General features: G+C 41.2%; 1 protein-coding gene across 2 annotated transcripts in view; it reads left to right on the top strand.

The window, feature by feature from the left end:
- SORT1 (sortilin 1) overlaps positions 1–17,892 on the top strand; it is a 63,968-nt gene extending 46,076 nt beyond the window's left edge. For both annotated transcript variants that reach the window (XM_060231589.1, XM_060231588.1), the window contains exons 11-20: positions 895–1,001; positions 2,562–2,664; positions 2,890–3,058; positions 5,023–5,213; positions 6,538–6,727; positions 12,141–12,257; positions 12,964–13,072; positions 13,600–13,706; positions 14,233–14,356; positions 14,582–17,892. In XM_060231589.1, the coding sequence (XP_060087572.1) occupies positions 895–1,001; positions 2,562–2,664; positions 2,890–3,058; positions 5,023–5,213; positions 6,538–6,727; positions 12,141–12,257; positions 12,964–13,072; positions 13,600–13,706; positions 14,233–14,356; positions 14,582–14,596 (1,232 nt within the window). In that variant the 3' untranslated portion in view covers positions 14,597–17,892. The remainder of the gene's footprint in view (positions 1–894; positions 1,002–2,561; positions 2,665–2,889; positions 3,059–5,022; positions 5,214–6,537; positions 6,728–12,140; positions 12,258–12,963; positions 13,073–13,599; positions 13,707–14,232; positions 14,357–14,581) is intronic.
- The last annotated feature ends 9,183 nt before the right edge of the window (positions 17,893–27,075 follow it).

Genomic DNA, 27,075 nt, shown 5'->3' with positions numbered 1-27,075 from the left:
TCATAGTCATAGTGTGTGCTGACTAGGCTGGTATAAAACAGGAACTTTGCTAGGAAGGTAGTTTGAAGCTGAACTCGTTAGTGGAATGTTATTGAGGCATCTTTGGAGATGGGAGGATAAAACAGTGTACACCAAGCTGTGAAGTGGGAGTAGAACTGCAGACCTTATTGTAAATGGGAGCAAAGGAACTCTCAACACAGAAAAATGGCACATCTACACGAGCTTGACTCAGTTGTCAGGCAGGGAGGACATCAGAGTGCTACTTTCTAGCGCTGAGAAAAGCTGAGTGGAAAAATTCTCATACCCAAGAAAAAGCTGTTACATGGGATGAGCTCAGGTGTCATTCTCATTTAGCTCCTGTTAGGGCTCCAGATGGCCCACTGAATTCTTTGAGTTGTACTCCTCTGTGTAGGATCTTTCCAAAGATGCACTCCGTTTCTCTGAAAATGCAGGAAGAAAGCCAACTTTCCTCACAAGGGAGTAAATTTGGTGCTCTGTATTTGAAGGTGAAATTGCTCCTGATTCTCCACTACCTTGAAAATAAGTTTCAGATGGTGGTTTCTGCTTTTGCCTCCTTAAGCAGCATTCTGAAGCTGCTCCTAACTATAAAATCTCTTGGTCTTGAACTGATCAATAGAGTACTCTTACTTCATGGATCTTGCTTTCAGAGAGAAGACAGCACCTTCCTGCCTTTCATTTGACTTTGTGACATTGCTGTGTGGTAGTGAGAATGTATTTTAGTCACTGTTATAAAACATGCCCCTTTTTTGAGCATTTGGGATACCTGCTGTGTATCCTGGGGTAGGGGATTTCAAATTAAGTTTGAGAGGTACAACTTCCAGAATGTATAACACAAAGGCAAGTGTTTATATTTCATCTTTTCCCTTCCATCAGATAATTCGATTCAGTCAGTGATCACCTTTGATCAAGGTGGGGAATGGTCACGCTTGAGGAAACCCGAAAATGCTAAATGTGATTCGACAGCCAAAAATAAGGACAAGGTTGGTGAGGTGATATGTATATATACTGGCAGAAAAAATCAGGAAAGAATGTCAGGCCATGTATAGAAGTAGGTTTTACTCAAATCAGAGGGCTGAAATGTAAGTCCAGGGTGTCTTCATACTGTGTTTGTGCAAATCTTATTTAGATATGCCTAATATAAAAGTTTTAAAATTAGAGTAAAACAAATTCCGGTTGCTGGGGCTTTTGGAATTGCTCTTTAGAAAACTGTCTCTTGTAGTCTGCACCATCTCATGATGATATGTATATATACTGGCAGGATAAGGTGGTACATGTGTAGGATAAGGTGGTACATGTGTAGCATGAATAAGCTACAGGTAGTTTGTATAGTGATCTGGGTGAACTATCAGAAACCCAAATAAAGCACCAAAGGCTTAAAGAAAACGATAAGAGTAAATTACTCCCACTGCCACCACAGCAAATACCCTAACTACTTCCAAGTCCTGACTTCCTGTCATAAAATGTAGACATCTGATAATTGTATCAGGGTCCTGCTTGGGGGCAACCTGGTTGTGATCAGGTGCGGCTACTCCTATGGATGTTTCCCATGGCAGGCCACCAGCCTCCTCTGCTCCTTACAGTCATTCTGTCCTATGCAGCTCAGGAGTTTTCCATTTCACACCACCAATTTTAATCAGGATTGGCTTCCTCAGCAGGCAGAATCTCAGATGCCTGATGTTCCCTTGACTTCCTTAGTCTTTCTCTCTTCCCTCTCTTGATTCAACTACTTTTTCTCCACCATTCAACTGCTACTTTCTTTCACCATCATTCCAGAAACGAGGGCAGTGGTTGCACAGAATTGTTCCAGAGCCTCCCTGACCCCCACCCATTATCCAGGTGCACCATCCTGCAGCTGCAATGTGTGGAGTCCAGAATGAAGATACAAGAGTTGGATGCACTGGAGGATTTCCATGAATGGAAAGGGAGGGGATTTTTGGCCAATCTCTCCTCTTTCTGTTCCTGGGAATTTTGGGTTCCTCAGGAGCTGGACATTTTCACATCCTCCATCTTCCTCAGGAGCCATGACATTTTCACATCCCCCATCTTTGCTGAAGCTCCCAAATGCTGTTCCTCAGGAGCAGCATTTGGGGGCTTCAGCAGAGATGCAGGATGTGAAAATGTCATGGCCATGCACAGAAAACTCTTTCAAGAAGATCCAAGCCATAGTTGTATATATTCTTAGGGATACTTTGCAACCAAATAAGCCAAACGTAGCCCAAAGGGAAAAAATGTAATAACTGAATGTTTATAATTCAGTCTTTTTTGTTTTTCTTTTTAAACTCTTTTTTACAAATTAAAACATGAGGGAATAGGGTTATGAGAAAGAAGCTGCCTTGACCTATGGAAGCAGTCTGTTCTGAACAGGATGCTTTGACTAGTGAAGCTTTGAACTTCAGATTCAGTCTGCTTTGGCTCTCCATTATGTTCTATATGGGTTTGAGATTTGAGTAGTTCCGTTAGCTTTGCTTTTAATGAGGCTAAGTCTTTTATACTACTACCTGTTGCCTCCTTTTCTTACTTGAGTTTTCTTATATTTACAGTGCAGCCTTCACATCCATTCAGTCTACAGCATCTCCCAGAAGCTGAATGTGCCAATGGCACCTTTGTCTGAACCCAATGCTGTTGGAATTGTCATTGCTCATGGTAATGAACTCATGTTATGCTTGTACAACACAACGAGAAGTAACTGCCCTATGCAAAGGCCTGCCATGTGGTCTTCCACTGAATTGCATATTCCACAAGTCTAACAATGGGTGGCAGCTATTTTTGTTTAGTAAGGGAGGGCAGAAGTCTGGAACATCCTTAGATCTTACTGAGAAAAACAATAGTGTACTCTCCTTTGTTCATGTTATTGAATGCTTTTTGCAGGAAGTGTGGGAGATGCCATTTCAGTAATGACCCCAGATGTTTACATTTCGGATGATGGCGGCTACACCTGGGCACGGATGCTTGAAGGACCCCATCACTATGCCATCCTGGATTCTGGGGGCATCATTGTGGCCATCGAGCAGACCATGCAGCCTATCAATGTGATTAAGTATGCAAGAACTCATTCTGCTAATGCTCATGTGGTAGAGGGATTAGACCTTCATTGTTCAGTTTCTGACCATACGACCACATCATTAAATATGACTGTTTCAGGAACCATGTTCCTGTTGAATGTACAGCAGACCCGGCCAAATTGGCAAATTACTGACCGGTCTCTAATTTACCGTTTTTAGAGGGCAGTGGCGCTGCAACTACAGGGTTTTCTGGATGACGCTTCCGTCCTAGACCCTTGCCAGTCCGGCTTTCGCTCGGGCCACGGGACGGAGATAGTGCTGGTCGCCTTGGCAGATGACCTCCAGCGGCAACTGGATCGAGGTGGCGTGGCAGTGCTGATGTTGTTAGACCTGTCGGCGGCGTTCAACACGGTCGACCATCAGCTACTGACCCGCCGCCTCGCCGACATAGGGGTTAGGGGGCTGGCTTTACAATCGCTTTCCTCCTTCCTCAAAGGTCGGGGACAAAGGGTGGCAATCGGGGGTGAGCTCTCCCGGAGGCGCACACTAGATTGTGGGGGTGCCTCAGGGAGCAGTTCTCTCTCCGATGTTATTTAACATCTACATGCGCCCCCTTGCCCAGATTGCCCGGAGTTTTGGGCTGGGTTGTCATCAATATGCGGATGACACCCAGCTCTATCTGCTAATGGATGGCCGGCCTGACTGCGTCCCAGTGAATTTAGACCGGGCATTGCAGGCTGTGACAACCTGGCTTAGGCTGAGTGGGCTGAAGCTGAACCCGACGCAGACAGAGGTCCTTTGTGTGGGTCGCGGCGCTCTGGGGAAGGAAATACCTCTCCCGGTTTTTGACGGTGTGCCGCTGAAAGCGGCGGGCCGGGTCAAGAGCCTGGGAGTCCTACTGGAGCCTTCACTATCAATGGAGGCCCAGGTAGCGGCCACTGCCAAGTTGGCGTTTTTCCACCTGAAGCGGGCAAGGCAGTTGGCTCCTTTCCTGGAGCGCCGGGACCTGGCAACAGTGATCCATGCGACAGTCACCTCAAGATTGGACTACTGTAATGCCCTCTACATGGGGCTGCCTTTGTGTCGAACCCGGAAGCTGCAGCTAGTGCAGAACGCAGTGGCCAGGCTGTTATTAGGACTCCCGAAATGGGAGCATATACAGCCGGGGCTGCGTGAACTGCACTGGCTGCCAATTACATACCGGGTCCACTACAAAGTGCTGGTTATCACCTTTAAAGCCCTATATGGCCGAGGACCTGCCTACCTGAGGGACCGTCTCTCCCCATATGAGCCCCAAAGAGCACTGAGGTCAGCAGGGAAGAACAAGCTGACTATCCCTGGGCCAAAGGAGGCAAAATTACAGAGCACCCATGCACGGGCCTTCTCTGTTACAGCCCTGTGCCTCTGGAACCAGCTCCCGGAGGAGGTGCGGGCTCTGCGGAATCTGGACCAATTCCGCAGGGCCTGTAAGACCATTCTTTTCAGGCAGGCCTTTGTAGACCGCTGACAAAGATGGCTGTTCAACCCACCAAATGATTCCATCTAGTGATCTCTGCCATTATATAAATGGACAGAATAACATCAGGAACATCACCGCTGCTGTTAAATTATGAAATGGCTTAGACAATCGGAACTGGTTTTAGATATTGTTGTTTTAAATTATTGTATAATTTAAATGCTGTTTTTAAACTTATTATATATTGTATAATTTTATCGAACTTGTTGTTAGCCGCCCTGAGCCTGCCTAGGCGGGGAGGGCGGAATATAAATAAAATTTATTATTATTATTATTATTATTATTATTATAAACTTCTATTCACAAACCATAAACAGCAAAATTTGTGATGAATTTTAATTTGTGGTTCGGTTCATGCCCTTCCCTATTCGTGAAAGCTAAGTTTATTATGAGGTTGTTAAAGACTTCATGAGGCTTCAGAACACTTTTAATAAAACACACTGATAATGCCAAACTGCATTCTTAATCATTGTCTGTTTTTAGATTCTCTACAGATGAAGGACAGTGCTGGTATGAATATATTTTCACTAAAGAACCTATATCTTTTACTGGTCTGGCTTCAGAGCCAGGAGCAAAATCAATGAATGTCAGTATCTGGGGATTTCGGGAGAACATCCTGTCCCGTACATGGATCTCCTATACCATTGACTTCAGTGAACTCCTCAGCAGGGAGTGTGAGTAACCTTTTTTCCCATTAAATGGATTGCCAGTCTCTAACTGACTCTTATGCCTTTTTGTTCATAGTGGAAACAAATAAGTTTTAATCTGGGAAATGTTGTAAGTGGAATATAATTGGTACCACTAGAATATTTTGTGCAAGTTGCTAGTTTATTAGAGAAGCTGTGATAGTGTCTGAAAGCTCAGTTATTTGAGTTGTTAATATGCAACTGTGGTAGAGGCTGCTACTTCCATTATTCCAGAAGCAGTAAAATGGAAGCACAGGAATCTCTGCAGCTGAGAGTTGATGACTGTCTGAACTCACATCTTAATAACCATTATTCCATCTTGCTGCCTGCATAGTTTTATGATCTCAAAGTGACACACTCAAGGCTCAGATTGAGGAAACAAAGATCACTAATTCTCCTACTCTATCAACATTGTGAAAGAAAATTATGTGTTTTTAAAGGATATGTCTTTTCTCCTTAAAATGCTCACAATAAAACAGGGAGTCTGATCTTGAATGGTTGACAGGATCAGGGACGAGAGGCCAGGAGGGGTTCACCTCCTTTTCCAGTGTGTCTGTGAACAATGCCTCAGTAATGGAGAGGAGGGGGATATTTCTTCACCCTGGTTCCCTCTCTCCCTGCCCTCTGCCTTTGATAAGACCTGTCCTCCTTTCTCCTTGGCCTTCTCCAGGCAGGCCTTATAAAGGAATACCTGGAACGGGCATCCCAAGCCCCTTTAGTGATTGGCTTTCCAGACAATAGCCTGTTCCTCCATTCTCTCTAGCCTGCCATTCCCCCTCCAACATTTTAAAAGCCTCTCCTAGTCCCTCCTCCTTAGGATTAGGGCCCATCGCATATTTTCCCAGGCTATTTCTGGCCTGCTAGACCTTCCACTTCTGCCCCAGGGAGTCCCCAAAGTTCACCCTTCCTTTCTCAGTTTCCTGTCACCACCTGGCTGCCCCCTGCTGATTTTGCTTCACCTTCCCTCCCTTGCTCATTCTCTGGCAGCCAAGGACAGTTGCCCAGGGCTTCTGCTGCCCAAGCAAGGCCAGCCAGCTCTTCCGGCACTTGTAAATTGGAAGAAGGCTTCTATAGGTTGGGGAAAGGCTTGGTGAGTGAAGTGGCAGGATGCATGATAGAGATCCTTAATTAGCCCATCTGTAATAACGTGTCATCATTATGAAAAGGTTGTGCAACAGACTCTATTAGCAAGGCAGAACAGAAATCAACACATAGCCTTAAGACTAATTTATTCCAGAATGAGTCAGAGCTCACTTCATCAGAAGTCTGTGTGTGATTATGTGAGGTATCTAATCATCATTCCTTCCTTTAGGTGAGGAGAAGGACTATACAACATGGTTGGCTCACTCAAACAACCCCAATAACCCTGCAGATGGCTGTGTATTAGGGTATAAGGAAGAATTCAGACGCTTGCGCAAGTCCTCGATCTGTCAGAATGGACGTGACTATGTGGTATCTATGGTACCATCTATCTGCCCTTGCACATTAGATGACTTCCTCTGGTAAGTTTGGGGAGTTCCTCCCATATTCCTTCTCCATAACTGTATTTTAGTGTTCTGAATTGGTCTGTGGACCATAGATGTTCCTTTTCCTTCTCTGAAATATTGTCAGGCTTTGGAGGGGTAATTATTTGAGCCAGCTGGACTTGCAACCTGAAATGGAACTCTCTCTAATGTAACAATCCAGATTCCATGACCAGCATATACTCGAAGCAGAGAAAATGTGCAGTTGACATGGATCAATTACCCTAGTAAAAGAGAATGCACATCTTTCATCAGCAGGTGCTGTATATGCATGTGCACTTTGGGACTTGATATATGTTCTGCTAGAATAAATTATGTAACCTTATTTCAATGTGTGTGCAGTATTTGGAGTTCTTGGGGTGTGGCTGGGATCTTGGCAGCAGTGGAAGTAATAAGTGTATAGAGGCCAATCAGTGATGGAGCTTCTGAAGAATAATAAGAAGTTAAGCAGTGCAGATATCTGACACGTACAACATTGAAAGCCTTACCTTAGTCCACTTTTCGTACTAGGTCTTTTAGCAAGACGACTTCTACAGTGTGTGTACTTTAGTCTGCTTTTGAAGAAATGATGAGCTTCCTCATGGAGCTGCTGGCTTGAGTCTACTAGACTTTTTTACAAACAGAAGGATTTCTGCCCATGGAACATGTCTTTCTCACCTCCCTTCTGGAATGTTGTTCTTCAGGAGGAATTATAGACTGGAGGTGGGATAATACTCTGTGGGCAGAAATCCATCTGTGAAAATGCTCTGGAGGTTTCAACTTGTTCGTTTTTGCAGCACAGAGCCATTTCCCATATGCAGTCATGTACATGTGCAGCACTTTAATTTTTAATTTTTTTTACAAGCATGAAGATATAATTATCACTAAACATAAAAATAATATCTGATCTAGTCCCATCTTTAACTTTATCATTCCACACCATCTCGATAGAATTATCTAAATTCTCTGCTTTGATATGCCAGTTTAGAGATGAATACTGTTTTCCACATTCTCAAAATCCAGTCATTTTATAGTAGGTGCTTCCTGTGATTTCTGTCAGGAGGCAATACATTGTCATGCTGCCATTAATGAATTGTTACTTCCCTATCTATGGCTGACACGTTATTTGTGATAACAGAGTGATGTAACTATTGGTTCTAGCAGCAAATTGTATTCTGTAAGATCATAAATAGTATTCAAAATTTTTCTCCCCGAAAGTTGGATAATAGAATTAGTCCACAGTATATGTATGAGATCTGCTTGACTGGATGAACATTAACAACTGCTACTGAATCCTGGATAACTACACACCAACCAACCTGTTAGACATTAAATACCAATTGAACATAGTTTTTACATTTTTCTTTTATTCAAAAGATACTACATTTTATCTGACATAAGTCGGTATGCACTTCCATGTTTCCATTGGTATTTCTGTTGACAGCATCTTATCCCCGTTTTTGATAAATGTCAAGGCTTTTCTTGTTTTCTTTTTTTTAAATTTCGGATTGTGAAAATACATGATGTTGCCTTTGGTGGCATTATTATAAAGCAGTATTTCAAGCCCTGTCTTATCCTGAAGGTTACCATATGGCTGTGGCAGGATTCCTTTTGGGTTGGGTCTCTTTATGAAAGTGACAACAAGAGTTCTAATCTCTTCAGCATCCATATTGCTCTCAGCTAACAGCATAAGCTCTCAGCTAACAGTATAAGTTGAGAATCTTGGTCAGGAGAGTAGACAGAAACTAGGGTAAAGTTGACAGTCGTCTGAGGACAGGAATCTTATATGGTGTGGACAGGAAACAATCTTATATGGTATTGCAGGAAGCAACTGTCCATCTGGATTTATATCTGTAGCTACTGGAATTCATAATATTAGATAAGGTAGAGATTAATTGATAAGGTTCTGGTGGGATAGGGTTTATAAACTCTGGACTTTTGAACAGAAGCGGCTGGTCTGCACTAGAGGCTGCCTCTGTGCTGATCATGCCAAACTAATGGAGTCTTAGACTCTGGCCTGCATGAGAGACAGTCTCTCTGCTGGTCAACCCAAGAAATTAACAGCCTTCGTTGATTTCATGTCATCTCCTCAAACATAGCCTAAGTGCTCAAACTTAGAATATAGAGCATAGCTCTGCTAGAGACTTGGGATTTAGATTTCAAATGGGAAAATGTAACTAATAGGGTGAAGTCCCTGCTGGGATATATTTTTCAGTATGCGCTCTGTTTTATGGTAGAACTATGCTTTATGCTTGACTGAATTCTAACTGTGTAACTGTTTTCTGAAAGTTATCTAAACTGTTTTACTTTTCTATCCATATATTTTAATTCTTCTGTCTAAAGGAGAAACTTGGAGTCTAATAAAGCCTGTCTGTTATTAACAGTACAATCCTAAAGAGACTTACTCCAGTCTAAGCCCTTTAAAATGAATAGACAGACTGGTATAACTCTCTTTAGGATTGCACTGTGTGTATTAGCCTTCTGATAACTGCAGGTTGTTTTGGTTTCTGGGTTTTGGTTTTGGGTTTATGTTACTGAGGGTACAAAATAAATCCCACAACAATAGCAGTTGTTTGTTTTAAAGTTCATCAGGAAAACCTCTGTTTAAAACGTTAAAAAACCATGCATCCTCTAAAGCAGGCATGTCCAACTTTGAACAGGTCGTGATCTGTTTTTTCCAGACAAAAGTGCTGGTGATCTACCACCATGAAAATTAAGTTTCAAATTAGTTTCAAATTAGATTTTAACCCACCAAAGTTGGGTTCCACCGTGCCCCCCCCCCCCCAAATTTACAATGCACCTTCTGACATTTACTGGTAAACAAAATAAGCAAAAACAAAACAGAGACGAAGATCCAGAAAGAACTGCGAACAGTCCTTAATTTTTTATTGTTATAACTTTCTTTAACTGTCTTAATAACTTCCTTTAACTTTTATTGAGTAATTTGTGTTAAATGTAGGTCAAGTATTGATCCAGGCTGATCTTGCGCTATCTTTAAAACTTCACTCTTGCTAATTAGTGAGATGTCTGAGCCTGCATTCATCCACCAGCTTTTTGAAGTTGGGTGAATATTGTGTAAGGGCCAGTCTTAGAGAATCCTGGAGATGTTCATCTGTCATGTTGGAACGCTGTGTACTCTGTCATTTTCAGATGGGAAAACGCAGATTCGCACAAATAAGTTGAACTGAAACAGGAGTGTACAGCTTCACTGCATCTTCTCAAGTTGGGAAATTTGCCTCTAGGCACTAGCTTCCAAAATGATTCTTGCGCAGCACGGGTCTGGAGAAAAAATGTCATTTTTAAGGGTTACTATTTCGTTTTCAAGAGATGCCTTGCTCAATTAGTAATTTTTACTGATAGCAGCTGCAGTTTCCTTAATGTCCATATCTGCTTTGAATGGGTATGACAAGTACTCCACAACGTTTTCAGTTCTTTGGAAGTCGCAGGATCTTTTTTTGAATTCATGGATAACAGAGCAGATTTCTGTCACATACTTCTCGTTCTGAAAAACAAAATTTGGATATTGTCCCAGATGGTCCTGCGTATTAGGAAAATGATCAAAAGTGTTGTTTGCAAGGTCAGTCATTAGCTCAAATTTGCTCTTGTGGGATGAAACTGTACTCATCATCTCGCCAGTGCATTTGTTTTTACCTTGTAGATCAATGTTCATATCACTTAGTTTGCCTGTAAAGTCAGCGAGAAATGCCAGATCACATAACCACTCCTCATCTTCCAACTCTGCTTTGTCATCTCCCCTCTTCTTCAAAAACCTTATTTCATTCAGCAAATCACGAAATCTTTGCAAAAATTTGTGCCTACTTAGCCACCTTACATCCGTGTGCAAAATGATTTCCTCTACCCCTTCATCAAGAGTAAGATTGAAAAGTCGTCTTTGAAGTGATCTTCCACGAACTGAATTTACAATTTTGAATGTGATGTCCATGACAGTCTTTGTATTGAGTCTCTTGCTTGCCAAAACTTGCTGGTGAATGATGCAGTAGTAAGAAAGGAAATCTGGAAAGACGTCATGCTGTCTACAGAGGCCTCTGAAACCGTTAACATCACCTGTCATTGCTCTTGCTCCATCAGTAGTGATGGAAACAAGTTTATGCAATGGAAGATTACACTTTGTCTCAAAAGAACAGAAAGAGCTGAATATTTCCCCTTTTAAAGAAATCATTCCAAGTAGTTCTTCTTTAACACTGAAGTCTTCAAGAACCATCCAGATAAAGACTAGTAACTGGGCTATGTCTCTTATGTCTGTAGATTCATCCAGTTGGAGTGAGAAAGCAACACAAACTGAAACATCCACCAACAATTGTTCAGTTGTGTCTCCACACATCTTTTCTATTCGCCACACGATGGTGTTCTTGACAATTGTACATCTTGAACAGCAGCTATGATCTCTTTCTTATTCTTAAATCCTTCATAAAGATTGCTGCTTCAAGAAAACAATCTTTTACAAATTCTCCTTCATTGAAAGGTTTGCATTTCTTTGTGATCAAGTTGCTGACCTTGAAGGATGCCAAGGTTGCATTGACCGAATGTGACCTTGGCTTTGCCATCAACTGTTGCTGTGCAGCGAATTTAGATTTAAGTTCTTTGAGCTTCAGTTTAAGAATTTCACTTTTGGTGGAAAATCAGCATCAAACTTATTGCTATGCAGAGAGCCTTATAATGACACTCCAGATTACCCTTTTTGGGCACGGATACAGCGGCGTTACAAAGTAGACAACAACACTTGTCTTCCACCATGATGAAGTAGTCCATTTCCCATTCATTCATCATGAAAGTGGTAGGTTTTGCTCTTCTTTGGAACACTCATCTTCGTTATACTGGGGTGGCTGGGGTGCTAAGTTAACACTGGTTGAATTTGGTCCAAAACTGTCACTGTCCCAAAGTACTAAAGATCAACAGGAACTGAAGACCTCTGGATGATGCCAAAACCGCACATGCAGTTCTAAAAGTAAAAATAAGAATTCATCATACTGGCACCAATAATCAAATACCACCACACCAAAGAATCATCAAAAAAACCCCCCCAAACACCTGTCCAGAAAACCATGAGAGCAAGTGGGGCTGGTGATCTACCTCTGATCTACTGGTAGATCGCGATCTACCTGTTGGATATAACTGCTCTAAAGAAATAAATGGGGGGAGAGCAGTGTAATTTTTTTTTTTAAAAATCATGAGATGGTGCAGGCATTGGGAAGCAGGAGTTTATTAATAAAGTCACAGTTAACTAGCAAATAGATGTCCATGATTCTTGCATAACCACAATCCAAGCTGTAAGTTCTTGTAATTGGTGTGTTCTGAACATTGGAAAACAGAACTGGATGTAACAGTAGAATTACAGTAGCACATTTCTTACTTTAAAAAGTTTAACATTTGTTTTTCAACTGTTTTGCTGTAGTGATTTTGGTTACTACCGCCCAGAAAATGAATCTCACTGTGTGGAGCAGCCAGAGCTGAAAGGTCATGATTTGGAATTTTGTCTGTATGGGAGACAAGAGCGGTTAAAGACCAATGGGTAACTATTGCTTTAATTCTTTTGGCACTGGGGTGTAAGTTGATTTCCTGAGTCATCATCCAAAAGTTGGAGATATGGCAGAACAGGGTAGCACATTGAAAAAGATACCACTTCTCATTTCTGAACATACTGGAGATTTAGAGCAGTAAAAAACGATGCATTTTGCAGCTGTGTCTATAGCAATGTAAAAAGTCTTAAAATCAGCCATAGAATGTACCTTAAGGCATTTAATGCTGGCAGGGTAGTTATTTCTTTGGGAGCAAAGGAGTAATGATCTCAGTTTGTAAATTCTGTGATCTAGGAAAGCAGTACTGCCTGATTCCTCTCAGCATGGTGTGTCTGTGTCATCCTTCCTCCCCACCTGCCATTGGGTAGTCCCTATGCCAGGCACAAACAGTACCGCATGCTAAAGTATTCTTAGATGAGTTGAAAGCTCCATATGGTTCCCAGTTCTTTTCCTAGGGAATGAAAGCAGTGCACTGGGACTGCCATAAATGTTCCTCTCTGTGCACTTGGCTTAGAAGAATACTGGCTTTTTAAAAAAAAAATTTGAAATGGGCTGGGGGTTGTACTGTTTGGTAATTAAGAAAGCATGTCTTCAATCATTTAGTGTTGTTTGGCCATGTTTGAAAGAAGAGTTTGAGTAATGGTTCATGGCCATCACTTCTAAAGGAGCTTCCCTAATGAGCTTTTTCCTCAATTCCAGATATCGGAAAATTCCAGGAGACAAATGTGTTGGCGGGAAGCACCCTGACAGGGAGGAGACAGACCTGAAAAAGAAATGTACTAGTGACTATGTGAATCCAAGCCAGATGGTAGGTAAAACACAGAATTTGGTAAAAAAACCGTAGAGGGCAGGAGCAGGTAGAGCAATTCTAGGCTCTATAAAAGAAGCTAGGGAAAACTGACTGCTGATAGCATTTCAGTTCATGGTCTTAATGTTCAGTGCAGGAGTTGTATGTTTGGACTTGAAGTCTGTGCTGGGCAAATCATTGCACAAGTGTTTTGTAATTTTAGGGGCCTTGTCCTTCTTAGCAGTCTGTCATATAAACTTAACCACATTGTCAATGAGGAGATTATGCAAAACGAAGCATTTTTTCCCCTCTGCAGCTGTTGAATCTGATCAGAACTTCCTAGCTACCCATAAATAGACTGCCAATTGGCACCTGCTTTCTTTGTGAAGCTTTGGGAGGATTCCTTTGTTCCAGAGCTGCTTATGTAAATTTATATACATTACAGTTGTAGTCTGTTTATAATTTTGATTTTAATTAGGCCTTGTGGAGGGGAGATACTTGAACTGAAAACCATGAAGTTAACCAGCTTTGCTTCATTCTTTTTGCAGTCTGCCTCTTCCAGCTCCACTCCAGTCATCCTAGCTGTCATCGGTTTGATGCTCACCACTGCTGTAGCGGGAGTAGTTGTTATTAAGAAATATGTTTGTGGAGGAAGGTGAGATTTTCACAGAGCAGCTTGCCATTTCTGTGTGCTGAGATATGCCAACGAAGATAGGATGTTTAGATAACACATGCACACACTCCCTACCTGATATAGAAAGGAAATCATGGACAGGGAAAAGTTCAGCAGCCCTTGTGCCTTTTCTCCATTTTAAGTCACTCCCCATTCATATATGTTCAGAAGAACCTGCATGCTAGCAAACTGGTTATACTTACATGGTGTCTAGGAGTTCAGGGTTCACTCTGCTAAGGGTCACTGCTCAATACAAAATTAATTCTAGGCTTAGTGATTTCTCCCACCTCCATAACCAGCATTTGACTTTTGAATGTGATTGTTCAGTGTTTCTATTGCTATAAAACAGCTGTGATTTCTGCAAAAGAAACTGCAGAGCAACATCAGGGTCAACCTATGTGAAATCCTTTTAAAACTGACTGGAGCACCTCTGCCTCCACTTAAAACTGAAATGGTTAAAGAGGCAGCCATAGATTGAGTTCCTTTTGTGTGTTTGTCATGCCTCTAGGTTTCTGGTGCATCGATACTCTGTCCTGCAGCAGCATGCAGAAGCCAATGGCTTTGAAGGTGTTGACACGCTAGATGCCACTGCTCATGCCAGTAAAACTGGTTACCATGATGATTCTGATGAGGCAAGTGATGGTCATGGATGCATGTTGTGTGTGCTGTGCAACTTTGTAGCATTGTGAATTGTGTGTTTCTGGCTCCTTCCTGCTTTGAAAAGTCAATAACTATATGTTGCTGTGGGAGGGGATAAGACCTACTTAATTGCTGACTTACATTGCCAACACAGTGCAGCAATTTCCTGTTCCTGAAGTGCTTGTTTTCATGAAGATGCTTTCTACTCTTTTGCTCAGGACCTCCTGGAGTAGCAATCATGGGATGTACATGGATTTGGATGCTGCTACAGAAGAGCAAGAAGGTCTACAGTCCAATGTTACTCCCAACTTGGATGCCTTTCCTGTGTCTAAGAGATTCTGTATTCCTGTCACTTCCATCAGACTGTCATAATCAACGAGACTGCAAGAATTGCATTGGGGGGAGGACGACACTGCAGCTCTGAGGAACAAAGGGAAAAACTTATTTTAAAATATAACATTATCTTAATCAGATTTTTTTTCCAAGCTCTTAAGGGAAAACTAAATAGGAACGTGAAAGCAACATTTCACTGAACATTAGCATTACTAGATACAATTGACTACGCTGCTGGGAGAAGGCTCCATATACCCAGATGGGGACATGTTCTACCCCTACACTCTGATGATAATGCATTATAGTTGCTGCAGTATGTCTAGCACTTCTCCTAGCAAGCAGGGCAATGAGATGCTAGGGAAAGAGTCTGGGGGAGCCCAAAAGGCTGTGTGCCCAAATGGGGCTGCTTTTAACTGTAGTGTAATTAATTGAGTAGACCTGCGCTGTGCAAAACAGAATTTATTCTGAGGCCAGCTGTAACTCTGTGGCTGGGCTCTATGATTCCAAGGAACTAAACTGTGAAATCAGCATGTGTGCTAGCGTAAATTTTTAAATAACTCTATTTTGGGGGAAAATAATTTTATAAATTGTGGGACTAAGTGGTACACATCTTTATAAATAAGACTTACTTAGAATGTTATCTTTTGAAGTAACAGAAATTGTCTGCTCTAGATCGGGTTGCTGAAGGAAAGCTTCATTGTGGGCAGCACCATGATGATATTCAGTGTTGTTGTTTTTCACTATGCACCTGTTTTCTTGAAAGCAATAGAATAGTGGTAGCAAGTTCTGCTCCACTTTGTCATTGTGCACTTAGCAATTCATATGCATTGGTACAGTTAGACTTTGTTGCCCAAGTAGAATCATGCTTTATTTTCCAGTATTCACTGAGAATACTTGGAAAGTAATCATCAGTTGCTTGGTTTATTCCCTTGAGTCACTTTAGAAGCCAATCTTGGCTGAAAAGCAGGACAAACTAGTCTTCAGGTTTATTTAAGTGTTTATTGAACTCTATAGTTAAAAGGTGGTATGCTGAGGTACCTATAGGTGTTCAAAGTATCTAGCAACTATTGGAATAGGAACACAAAGCTGCTTGGTAAAGGAAAACGGTGGAAAAACAATGCTACTAAGCCTGTGATATAGTTAGCATTTCAGATTTCCATTCCTATAAGGTACTTGGAATCTTTGGAGGAATGAGGCATTGTCTAAACTGAGAGACCTTCATAACAATGATGAATATTATATTGACCATTTTTAGCCCCTGGTACATGGCCATCAGGCATGGGAGAGTTGGGGAGCAAATTCCAGGGGGCCAATGAAGTCATGTGATTTATTTTTATAAAATATGTGGGTTGGATCTGATTGGTGTGAGGAAGGTTAAGGGCGATGTTTGTCTGTGTCTGGGGTCCTGTGATGAATTTGGTTTTGAAGCCAGAACTAGAGAGTTATTGAAGATGCACTTACTTAAAATATATCATGTCAGTGGTCTGACACCCACAAAGAGGATATTCCTGGACTAGTTGCCTTGGTCATACATGCATTAGTTACTGGAAACCTTGCTGTGCTGTGCTTTTGCTTAGACCTGCATTTGCTAGAAAGTACAGCTGTTCTAAGTATAGCAAGTAGTTGAAAATCAAACCTTTTAAGTTATATTTCTGTCAACAGAAGGTCTGTATGTTCTCTCTTGTTAGTAAACTGTTGCCTGTCTCATTACTATTCATGATGTATGTTGTGCTAAGCATGAGCTTAACCTGTTTGAGGCATAATAATGTTGGCTAGATTGTCAATTCCAATTCCAAAAACCTTTATTGGCATAACAAGCTAGATTGTCATGGATGACTTCTAACAAATAAAGGAGGATTCATTAGGGACCTTTATGAATCCCTAAAGGGGATTCAAGCATACAAGCAGTTCAAATATACTGCTAAAGCTGCAGGTTTTTCCAACCTCTCTCCCTTCCCCCAAAATCTCTCCAGCAGTAATACAGTGAGAATAAAAATATTGGAAGCAAGCACCTGCCTTGGATTGCACCTGCCATTGTTTTAGCTTTATAGTGCTCTGATAAAGCCCCTTACCTCCACTTTAGTTATTACACCCCAGAGTATAGTTGCCTGTCTTTAAAGTTTCTTAAATATTTGAAGTACTGTCTTTTGAAATCAGGTAACTCAGTGGGGCTAGCTAGATAATCCTGCTTCAAACAGGGGTGTTCTTAATACTGTTCTTAACATAGCTGAACTTTGTTTACATTTGTCCAGCGCATAACCAAGTTGCTGTGCTACGGGTGTAATTTTTAACAAACCTCCAGCCATTCCTGGACTGGGAAGACAGAGAAATTTGACCTGGCTAACTTTTACAGGGGTAGCCACATTAGTTTGTTGCAGTACTGCAGAATTCAGTAACATCTTAAAGACAAAACTTTTTTTAAAAAATGGGGTAAGATTAAAGCAGTACTCTGAGTGTTCTTTTGTTTTGGGTTTTTGTGTGTGTGATGGGGCTGGGGGAGACCTCAATGCAGCATGAGCCAACTTTTCTGACTGCTGGCTCTTCCCATTAGCTGTCTCTATATTTTCCCTGTGTATTAAAGTTTCTCTTGAAAGAGTGGGGGGGGGGGGGGAGATTATCCCTGAGAACTGCTCTAGGCCCAGTATCTATGCCATGACTCCATTTGTCAGCTCCTTTCCCTCTGCAGGCTTCCATGTGGTACAGTGGCTGATTCCACAGGGCTTGAAACTTCCCCCAGTAATCTATCTATGCGGGGCTAGTGGCTGCCACTTGCTTGCTGCCTTATGCAATAGCAGCCCTCCTCTCACAGTGTTGAACATGTTGTTTCATCTTTCCTAAAGTTGTAAGGATGCTGTCCAAGCAACAAAGTAGTCACAGGAATATTGCCATGCATGTGCTATGAAGCATTAGTGTTTCCCAAATGTGCCTGTGTGGCCCTCAAGATTTCTTGTTTTCACAAGCTTCCATACCATATGCATAATGGCTGTAGAATTACCACATTCAAATAGCCATAGCTGATACACTCCTCTACACAGTTTCCTAAGATGTACAGTCTGAGGCAAGATGTGGAATGAAAAGTAAAAGGAGCCATGTACAGAGTTTGTAAATAAGCCTGGCTATATTATAAATTTGTACTGGTATTTTTCTGTATATTTGCAATATTTGAGTTAGAAATAAAAACCAAAATGGACTTTTACTGGACTTGTGACCTGCATTTATTGTCTGTGAATGTGAGTCCTCTTACAGGGTAATATTTTTAAATGTGTGGTCTCCAAAGCTGCAGTGTAGTAACATGGAACATCTTGGAGCAGCCTTGCTTTTCAGGCTGGTTGCACCACATAATACTTGAACACAAGAGGGAGACCTATGTCTGTTGTTGCTGGTATAATACCTAGCACTGACAGTGGATAGAAGGGGAAGGTAGAGGCAGGTAAGAGCAAATTAATCTAACACTTCATTCTTGTCCTGTGATCTTCTTTTACAGTCACACCACTGTAGGACATGTTACTCTGGCACTATCTGTGTGTTATAATTGTTCAGTTTGTTTAATCACCAGAAAATTTAAAAAGTCACATGCACAAGCTATCTTTGCAGCTATTTTGAATAACAGCAACTGAAGGGGGACCCCTGAATAATTAATGAATACCCCTATAATAATAAATGAAAATATGTTTTTTTGCCTTCAGAAGAGGGTGTCTGATGCAGTGTTTAAAGTAACTGTTAGAAGCAGATAGTCTTAATGGGTGTGGATTGAAGGTTGAAAAAATAGATAACGAAGAGGCCTCAGAGAAGCTTCTTGCAAGAGCTGATAATGCATGAAGACAGGACGTGTTGAAAAATACTAGAAATTACAGGAAGGTGGGGCATGTTGAGTAGATAAGCCTGGGGGCTTGCCTGCTTGTTTTGGGTGTGAATAAATCAGTCTGAATAAAAATAATTTTAACTTAGTCAGATTGGAGGCTTATGGCCGGCTAAGTTCTGCTTTGATGTCAAAGTAAATCGTTTCAACACAGCAATGTGTGGACTTCATTATTTCTCTGCTTCACAACCACAACACAAAGTACAATTTGGAAGTAAGAAATCAAATTTAGCAGCAGGTTGGGCTTCTTCAATGCCCTGCATAAAACCACTTCATCAGCAGATCACTGGACAGCACTAATAAGAAATCCTAAATCCTGAGCAGCCACAGATGGAGAAAAGCCACTAACCTCACCTCCAAGCGCAGCCATCATATCCCTTTTAACATCTCCTTACAGCCCTTTATACAAGGCAAATATTGCCAAAGGAAAGCAGGTGCCATCAATTCCGCATATTCCTCTTTTTAGATGACAACTGGTGAATAGCGTAGTGTACAAACTTATAATGTCTCATTCCAGATGTCAGAGCCAGTGTGATGTATCAGAGTGGTTAGAGGCTCAGGCCTGGAACCCCACCCTGTCATGGAAGCTTGTTGGGTGGCCCTAGGTGACCTTATGTCAATCACACGCTCACAGCCAGACATACCTCATAGGGTTGTTGTGAGGATAAAATGAAAGAGGAGTACCATGTATATAAATGAAGCAAATAAATACTCAAAGTGAATGTTGAAAGGAGCTGAAAGTCAGAAGGAAAGGGACAGAAGAAGAGGAGGAGCTGGGTTTTATACCCTGCTTTTCTCTGCCCTAAGGAGTCTCAAAGCAGTTTACAATTGCCTTCCCTTCTCTTCCTCTCCCCACAACAGTCACCTTGTAAGGTTAATGGGGCTGAGAGTTCTGAGAGATAAGTGACTGGTCCAAGGTCACCCAGCAGTCTTCATGGAGAGGAGTAGGGAATTCAGTTCTCCAGATTAGTGTCTGCCACTCCTAACCCCTACAGTATGCTGGTGTAGAAATTAACATGCTCGGGGCCTTGAGAGCTTAAAAATTTCTAGAGAGAGAGATTTTGAGGGCTGTGGGTTGAATCTTCAAAGTGTGTCTCATGATTATTTGCTTGTTTCTACCTTCTTTAATGTTCTAGCAAAATACTACCCATTGGAAGGAGGCGTGAGAAAGCAAAGAGAACACCCATATGAGGGTCTTGAGTGTAGGATGGAGGGGCCATGCTTGTCTGGCCTAAAGATCCTCTAAAAAGAATGCTTTGTTGCTTAAAATATATAAGCAAAGCAGTACAGCTGTGTAGTATTGTCTGTATAGTTGTAATCAATATAAAAACTGCATTGTTTTGTTGTTTGTTTTTATTAAAAACAGTTTAAGTCATAATAAGCAAAGCAATACTTGTGGTCTTCAAAACAAAATGTGATGCTTGTGTATTACTAGCAAGCTGTTGGAGGCATTATTTTGAATATTGACACATGTGGTGTTATGAAGTCTAGCATGGATTGATTGCTAACCCAGCATCTTGTGAGGCTGGAATTTTGCAACCCTTGACTGTGGAGGAATAGTTGTTGGATATACTCTCTGTCTAGCTGCAATTAGGAATTTTCATTAACATCAATTCTGATTTTTGAAGGAATTTCAACTAGTTGTGTGTCTTTTGAAATCGTGGGAATGCTATTATATAAACTTTCCATGTACTGAGTTGTGGTTTTTTTCACCACCAGTAAGTGCTGAGGGGCCACTGATGCTGATGGCCTTATGGTGTATTTTTATGATGGTTAGGCCTTCCCTAAGATCAAGTCAATGTGAACAGATCTCAAAAGTAAGAATTTATTTAGGCATCCTTATTGTGCTTGTTCCCTAGTGAGATCCAAAGTGGCTTACAAAAATACCAAAATACAGGTTAAATACACAAAAGCAATTAAATAAACAGAACAAGCTAAAAGTATAGCTATGACAACCTGGGCTGGTCCTGCATCTGCTGGGCTGGTTCACTCAGTGCAGCAGGTGCTAATCCATGAGCTGAGGTCCAAGAGCTCTTTGACTTGTACTATGAGACTTGCATCTCTGGCTATGCCCAGAAAACAAAAGGGTAAACCAAAAGTTGCCCTAGATGTTATGCAGCTTGGAGACTTATTCCAAAAATTCCCCACCTTTGCTGCAGATTTTTAATAAGCTCTTAGTGGGAGGTAAAATCCTGACACTACAAATGGAACTGTCAAGACCCAGCAGTTCAATGATCACAAACAGTCCACTTCATTAATGGATATTTATTGACTCATGACAGCTATAGGCAGGACGGATTTTGCGAAAACTGGCTTGGCGGGCTTTTGCCCCTCTCTTATACCTTTGGCTAAAACCATTACATTTCCAAAGGAAAGCAGGAAGCAGCAATCCCTCCCCCCAAGTATATTTCATCCCATTTGCAGGTGCACATACCCTTGCAAGAGTGACCTTGGTAACCCTGATAACCCTTGAGAATAGGCAGAAGGAATGTGATAACTGTTACACAAAGACAGGCGCAAGCAAAGCAGAGAAGCAGGATACTAAAATACTCCAGACAACAGGAATAAAAAAATGGCAAGGCATCTTGAAATGAACAAGGCTACGCACTGAAAACAACTGATAGATGAAGCTGGAGTGCATTTAGGGAGGGATGAAATAGTCTTCTCAGCATCAGTATAGACCACATGTGCTGGTATTGACTTTTATTTTCGATATATTCTAAAATGAGCTTATGGGCCTTGCTGAATTTAACCTTTATTGCTTAAAAACTGGTTTTCTTTCTCTCAAAACTGAAAAACATTGTCTCTGAGAGGTAGCTAAAGTGCTGCATCTGATTTGATCACACTGACAACAAATTTGGTTGTTGTAATGACAATTGCCAACTGGTAAGGCCGGCCTTTTCATGTGTTTTCTTTGCAGCTGTGAGGGCTAGTGAAAAACTAGTAACTACCTGAGGGCTAGCGAAAAACTGATAACTTTTCCTGCAAGCACCTTTATCTGTGCATGGCGCAGCAGAGCACATAGATCCTGTAGGTCAGGGTCAGCTCTGTAGCCATTCTGTTGGACTAGCAATGGCTGAAGTCTCTGGATCCTCTGAATATCCTAAAAAAAAAAGTACTGCAAAAATGGCCTGTAGCATTCATTTCAGCAATCTTAATCAGCTTCAGTGGCATATCCTTGTACTTTAAATGTACTGGCACAACACTCCCTATGCTAAAAATGTATTTCCTGCTTTGGAGAGTTTTGAGACAGAACTAGATGTTCACTGGCCAACTCAAAATGGCAGGAACACTGTCCATACCTGATATTTTTCCCATGCACAATTTGCTTGTTAAGACTCCCAGACGTGTTTTACTGTTGAATGTCTTGGTGGTAGAAAGGGCCATCAAGTCACAGCTGACTTATTGGCAACCCTGTAGGTGTCGAACTCATCTGTTATGTGGGATGGATCTGACATAAATGGGACTTTGTGGGGCCAGGCCATGAGTGTCATAAAATGCCAGGTGGCAGAGATATAAACTTTATAAAGGATACAGAATAAACAATTAAAGATGTGGGTTTTTTTTCCTTAAAATACAAACATGCTTAAAACTCTTGCAATATTTTGTTTAAAATGGAAAGATGGGGGAATAGGGGGATTTGGCAATGCATTTTTTAAAATAAAACAAAAAGAAAAAAACAAGGGTCACAGCAAAATCCAAAAATATAAAGTGTTCTGAGCCTAGGACAACATAAAATGGCTGGGTTTGCAAGCTTTCCCCCCACCTTGGAGTCTACTCAGATTGGCAACAGCTCTTCAGTGTATTATCCCCCTTTGGCTGTGGGTTCCCAGGTTAGAGTACTCACTAGGCACCAGTTCTCAGGTCCATTCAGCAGAGACAAGCTGACTCAAAGAATAAACCCTTTATTTGCAAGCAACAGCTTCAACTGGCCATGCAAATGCTGGAAAGTGAAACTACTTGAGCTCCACTCAATTGAAATACATTGCAACACAGACAAGTTGCAAGGAAAACGCAGAACAAATTTTCCATTAAGGTCTCTGGGCCCAAGTCTGAGCAGCAAAAAACAATTAGAGTCCAGTGGCACCTTTGAAGAAGAAGAAAAGATTGGATTTATATCCCACCCCACCCTTCACTACTCAAAGGAGTCTCAGAGCAGCTTACAATTTCCTTTCCCTTCCCCTCCCCACAGTAGACACCCTATGAAGTAGGTAGAGCTGAGAGAGCTCTAACAGAAACTGCTCTTGAAAGGAACTGCTCTGTGAGAACTTGTGACTGACTCAAGGTCACATTAACAGGTGCATGTGAAGGAGTGCGGAATCAAACCCGGTTCTCCCAGATAAGAGTCTGCACACTTATTCACTACATGAAACTGACCAACAGAGTTTTCTTCAAGGTATAAACTTTCATGTGCAAGTACACTTCTTCAGATATTCTGCCTGCTGGATATATGTATTTGTATTAGATACTTTTTACATATTCTTGCTTATTAATTCCATTCATCACGGGATGCCGGGTGGCTTATGTAGGGTTCCTATCTGGTTACTGCCAAAGTTAGACCCATTGCTGCTTCAGCTGCCCAAATGTCTCTTACTTCCAGTTTCATTCCCCTTTGTGTATATACACAACATCTTCTGAAACATTCTCTCTTATGATGTCCTGATATGTAAGTCTTTATTCTCTCACACAGTGTGACAGAAGGCCAAATCCTGTGAAATGCTGTGTATGAGAGCCATCTCTATCTCTGTGGTATTGAGTGGTCTGACAACATGCAGGTGCAGAGGTAGGGCAGGGACTTCTCTCCCCCCCCCCTCCATTGGTGGGTTTTCAGCTGAGAATTGTACTCCCTACAACTGCTTTTATTACATGAGCAGCAAAGCTGCTGGAGGCCATTTTTAGTAGAAAAATACTGAAGAAAAAAGGGTTAAGAAGTCCCTTGCCCCTGCACCACATAGGTATTCCAAGGCAGACTTCAGCCTCCACCCCACATCCATCTATCTTTCAAATGACATGCAACTTGCTATTACATGTAGTCAGGTACTAATATATTTGATTGGGAGTGGGTGAGCATAACAAGTTCTCCTTTGCCTGCAACCAGCAGCATGTGCAGGGGGGAAAAGAAGGGTGCATGCCAGGAAGATGAGTTTTCCCACTCTCCACAACAAACAGCAAGACCTTTATTAGCATCTCTCCAGTGACAGGAGCAGGTTGGGTCATGTTGGGACCTTGTACTGAAGGAACAATTTGTATCTCTACTGTCAAAAAGTGACTTGTAACACTTCTAATAAAATTGAAACTGTAATTGGATACAACTTAATTTTAGATCCCTGATGGCACAATTAGATGAGTAGCTACTTTGGCATATGGGGATCAAGAACAAGGGACATATTCCAAGCAGCTTCGCAACAATAGCCATTAGACCTCATGTGTCATCAGGGCTTCTTGATGTCCCATTCAGTACAGGAATGCTACACAATCTGACTTGGGCTTCTTTTGCTCTGGAGGGATAGGTGGCGGCTCATGGATTGGCCTTTCAAAGCTCCAGAGGATCTTTGCTGCAGGATCAGTATGAAGTCCAGCTTGGACTCAGGCAAGGAGGTATGGAGAGGGATCCCCCACCAAGGGTGCAAGTCATTCCCAGGGATACAACACCTGCTTTTGTGCAAGCTAGAAAAGTGGCTGCGCCATTGGAATTTGCCAACACAGATTCTGTGTACTACTATATATTATATTTTTTTAGAATAAGTAATTAAAATATTACCAATGCTTCCCAAAACACATAAATCTAAGAATCTTGTTTTAAAATAGCAGAATTAGCCTGCATCTAGAAAAATTATTAGCAAAGAGAATTCATTTATGTCAATAGGATCATTCCAATAGAAAATGATAGTTTAAATGATTTAAAAGTGTAAATGTGGGCAGTTGCTAAGTAAAAGTGATTACCTGCTTTTCTGCAGCCTGATTAATAATTGTCTTTGGCAAAATATGCAGAATACTAATAGACAGAAATCTCCTACCACTGTATTTTAATAGTACTAAAAGATCCAAGTAAATGGAATATATTTATCGCTGAAGTATTAATACTCTTTAAACTGAAAAAAAAAATTCAAGACCTTTAAAGACAAAAGAGGGAACAATTGTGCTTTCCACCACATTCACCCTCCCATTAAATTCTTAACCCCTTATCACCTGACATCCATAACAGCAACATAAAAGGGAGACTGGAAGCTAAGCCACAGCCATGACTGCAAAAAATATAAGTTCCAGACATCTCCAGGAATTGGCCAGCTTATTATACCTAGTGCTGGCATTTCATCTGTTAAAGCCCATGAGCTCTGTGAGTGCAGATCTAACAGGTTCTCTGTTCATGAGTCAGTGAAATAATACTTTCAATGAGGAGTTGGGGGGAAATTTGGTGGATCTGTTCTTAAGGCTGCAATCATATAGGCATAATCTCTATTGAACACTTCTAAATAAACAAGCATAGAGTTGGACTAAGCAAGTCCTCTGATCATATTTCAGTGGGAAGGAGAAGAAACAATGGTATAAAAGTGAAAGAAGAATGTAGACTATATTCCAAGAGAAGCTTCCCAACTAGGAACATTTGGGCAATGTAACAAATGAAGTAAAGATGGGGTGATGTTCTTCTCATAGGTACAAGAAACTTTTTAAGAGGTTAGGTTAAAGTATAATTTGAATATGGTGGATTTATATTAGTGGATGGAAACAGATTAGATGGTTGGTTAATGCTTCTTGCATTTCTAAACTACTCTACTCCAATAGTGCCTGTTTGCTGTCTGCAGAGAAATCAGGTACCAAAACTATCTGCCTGATTTTTTTCTAGTTAGCAAACAACTTTTTCAGAGTATGTTTTTATTCTAGTGAATAAACTGTTGCCCAAAAAAGCCCTGACAAAGATGATTGTAAAGAATTGAGAGTGCACTGCATTTCCTAAATCTGTGCCTCTCCTGTTTTCTCCTTAAGAGCAAGCTTCTTCAAGCACTGATCTTTAATTTTGGGCTCACTGGACAACCCAGATGTAGAGTGAATGAACCAGTCTTGGGGGTTTGCTCACCAAACCATTATATACACACATGTCCACAGATCAAAATATGGCTTTAGTTTTTTAAAAAGCAAATAAATAAACGAGATCTCAAATTGAACAAGTACTCATGCACATGAGTACTTTTGTTAACCTGTATCTGGAGGAGATGATTCCTAATTTGATCGCTATTATTTTCAGGTCATTCAGATACCAGAGTGGCTAACTCCAAGCAAGATCGATTCTACCACAAATTGATCAAATGATTCCCCGAGCAGGCTTCCGCTTTGTGCGGATGGAGAACCGCTGATAAGCAAGCCTTTCTTGACCACCCCATTACCTCCTGGATTTTAGATTTTTTAAAAAAGTGAAGTACATAAATTAGTCTTCAGAGATTCTGAAAAGTAACAAGAACAAATATAAGGAAAAGCTCATGATTATACCCTACCCATCGGCTTTGTTCCAAATGGTACACAGACACCAGTAGTGAGGTATGACTCCTTACTTAAAAAGAATTGTTAGAACATGAGAATTAAGAAGCTGATTGTTTTAGAAAGTAATGGATGATAAACTGACTTTTCTGTTTTAAGGACTTTATTATGTTCTGCTGACATCCATTCCAAGTCATGTGTTTGGATCTGAGTGGGATGGAGATGTGGAACAAAATTCAGTGTGGTTGTTGGTTGTGTTGCCACAGGTCCAATTCACATGTGAACCAAAATTAAAATAAAAGCTGGTTATTCATTGTGAATCTAATGACTGTCCTGCAGAACAAGCCTCAGAAAAAACTTCCAAACTAAATTCGATTTAGGATTCTACATGGCAGTATACCTATGGAAAAGTTACATTCAAATATAAAATCTAGGTAGGTTTTGTGGCCAAGGTTATTGAGAGCTATTGGATTATGATAAAATTCTGGGGCAAGTCATGTGATTTGTTTTCCCCACGTGTTCAGGTTGGGTCAGGGTGGTGTGAGGAGAGCCTCAGTGTGGTAGACGTGGAATCAGATGGAGTCAAATATTTTATCTTCTGCTGATGTCAATTTCTTCTAAAACCAACAAGGATTTTATATTCTGGTACAGCACCTTCCCCTCCCCTTCCCCAGATGTCTTCTTTGCTGGTATTTTTCTGTGAAGGAACAAAAGACCTACCTAGAATAATCTGTGTGTTGACAGCAAGCTGGCATACTCCAGCAGAGACTTGGTTAAAAGGTTTTTGAAAATCTATGTTGTTTCAGTGAACAAGCTTTAAAATATTTATTCTATTCATGTTACACTTGATTTTTTCCTCTGCTCAAGTCAAAATATGGACTCCCTTTTGCTGTTCATTATCATGGAGAGCTGTCCTAGGCTTTTGTCTTTTGTTTTTCTCAAGTCAAACCATCCAACCCATTGCCTAGTACCAGGAAGTGCAGTGACTCAGGAATTCTATTTCCTTTAAGAATGTTCTCATCCCCCTTTCTCACCAGGACACTCTAG

This window comes from Heteronotia binoei, chromosome 2 (assembly GCF_032191835.1).
Source record: "Heteronotia binoei isolate CCM8104 ecotype False Entrance Well chromosome 2, APGP_CSIRO_Hbin_v1, whole genome shotgun sequence".
NCBI lineage: Eukaryota > Metazoa > Chordata > Lepidosauria > Squamata > Gekkonidae > Heteronotia > Heteronotia binoei.
The sequence above is the reverse complement of the archived record's forward strand: the minus strand, read 5'-3'. Positions and strand labels throughout refer to the sequence as shown.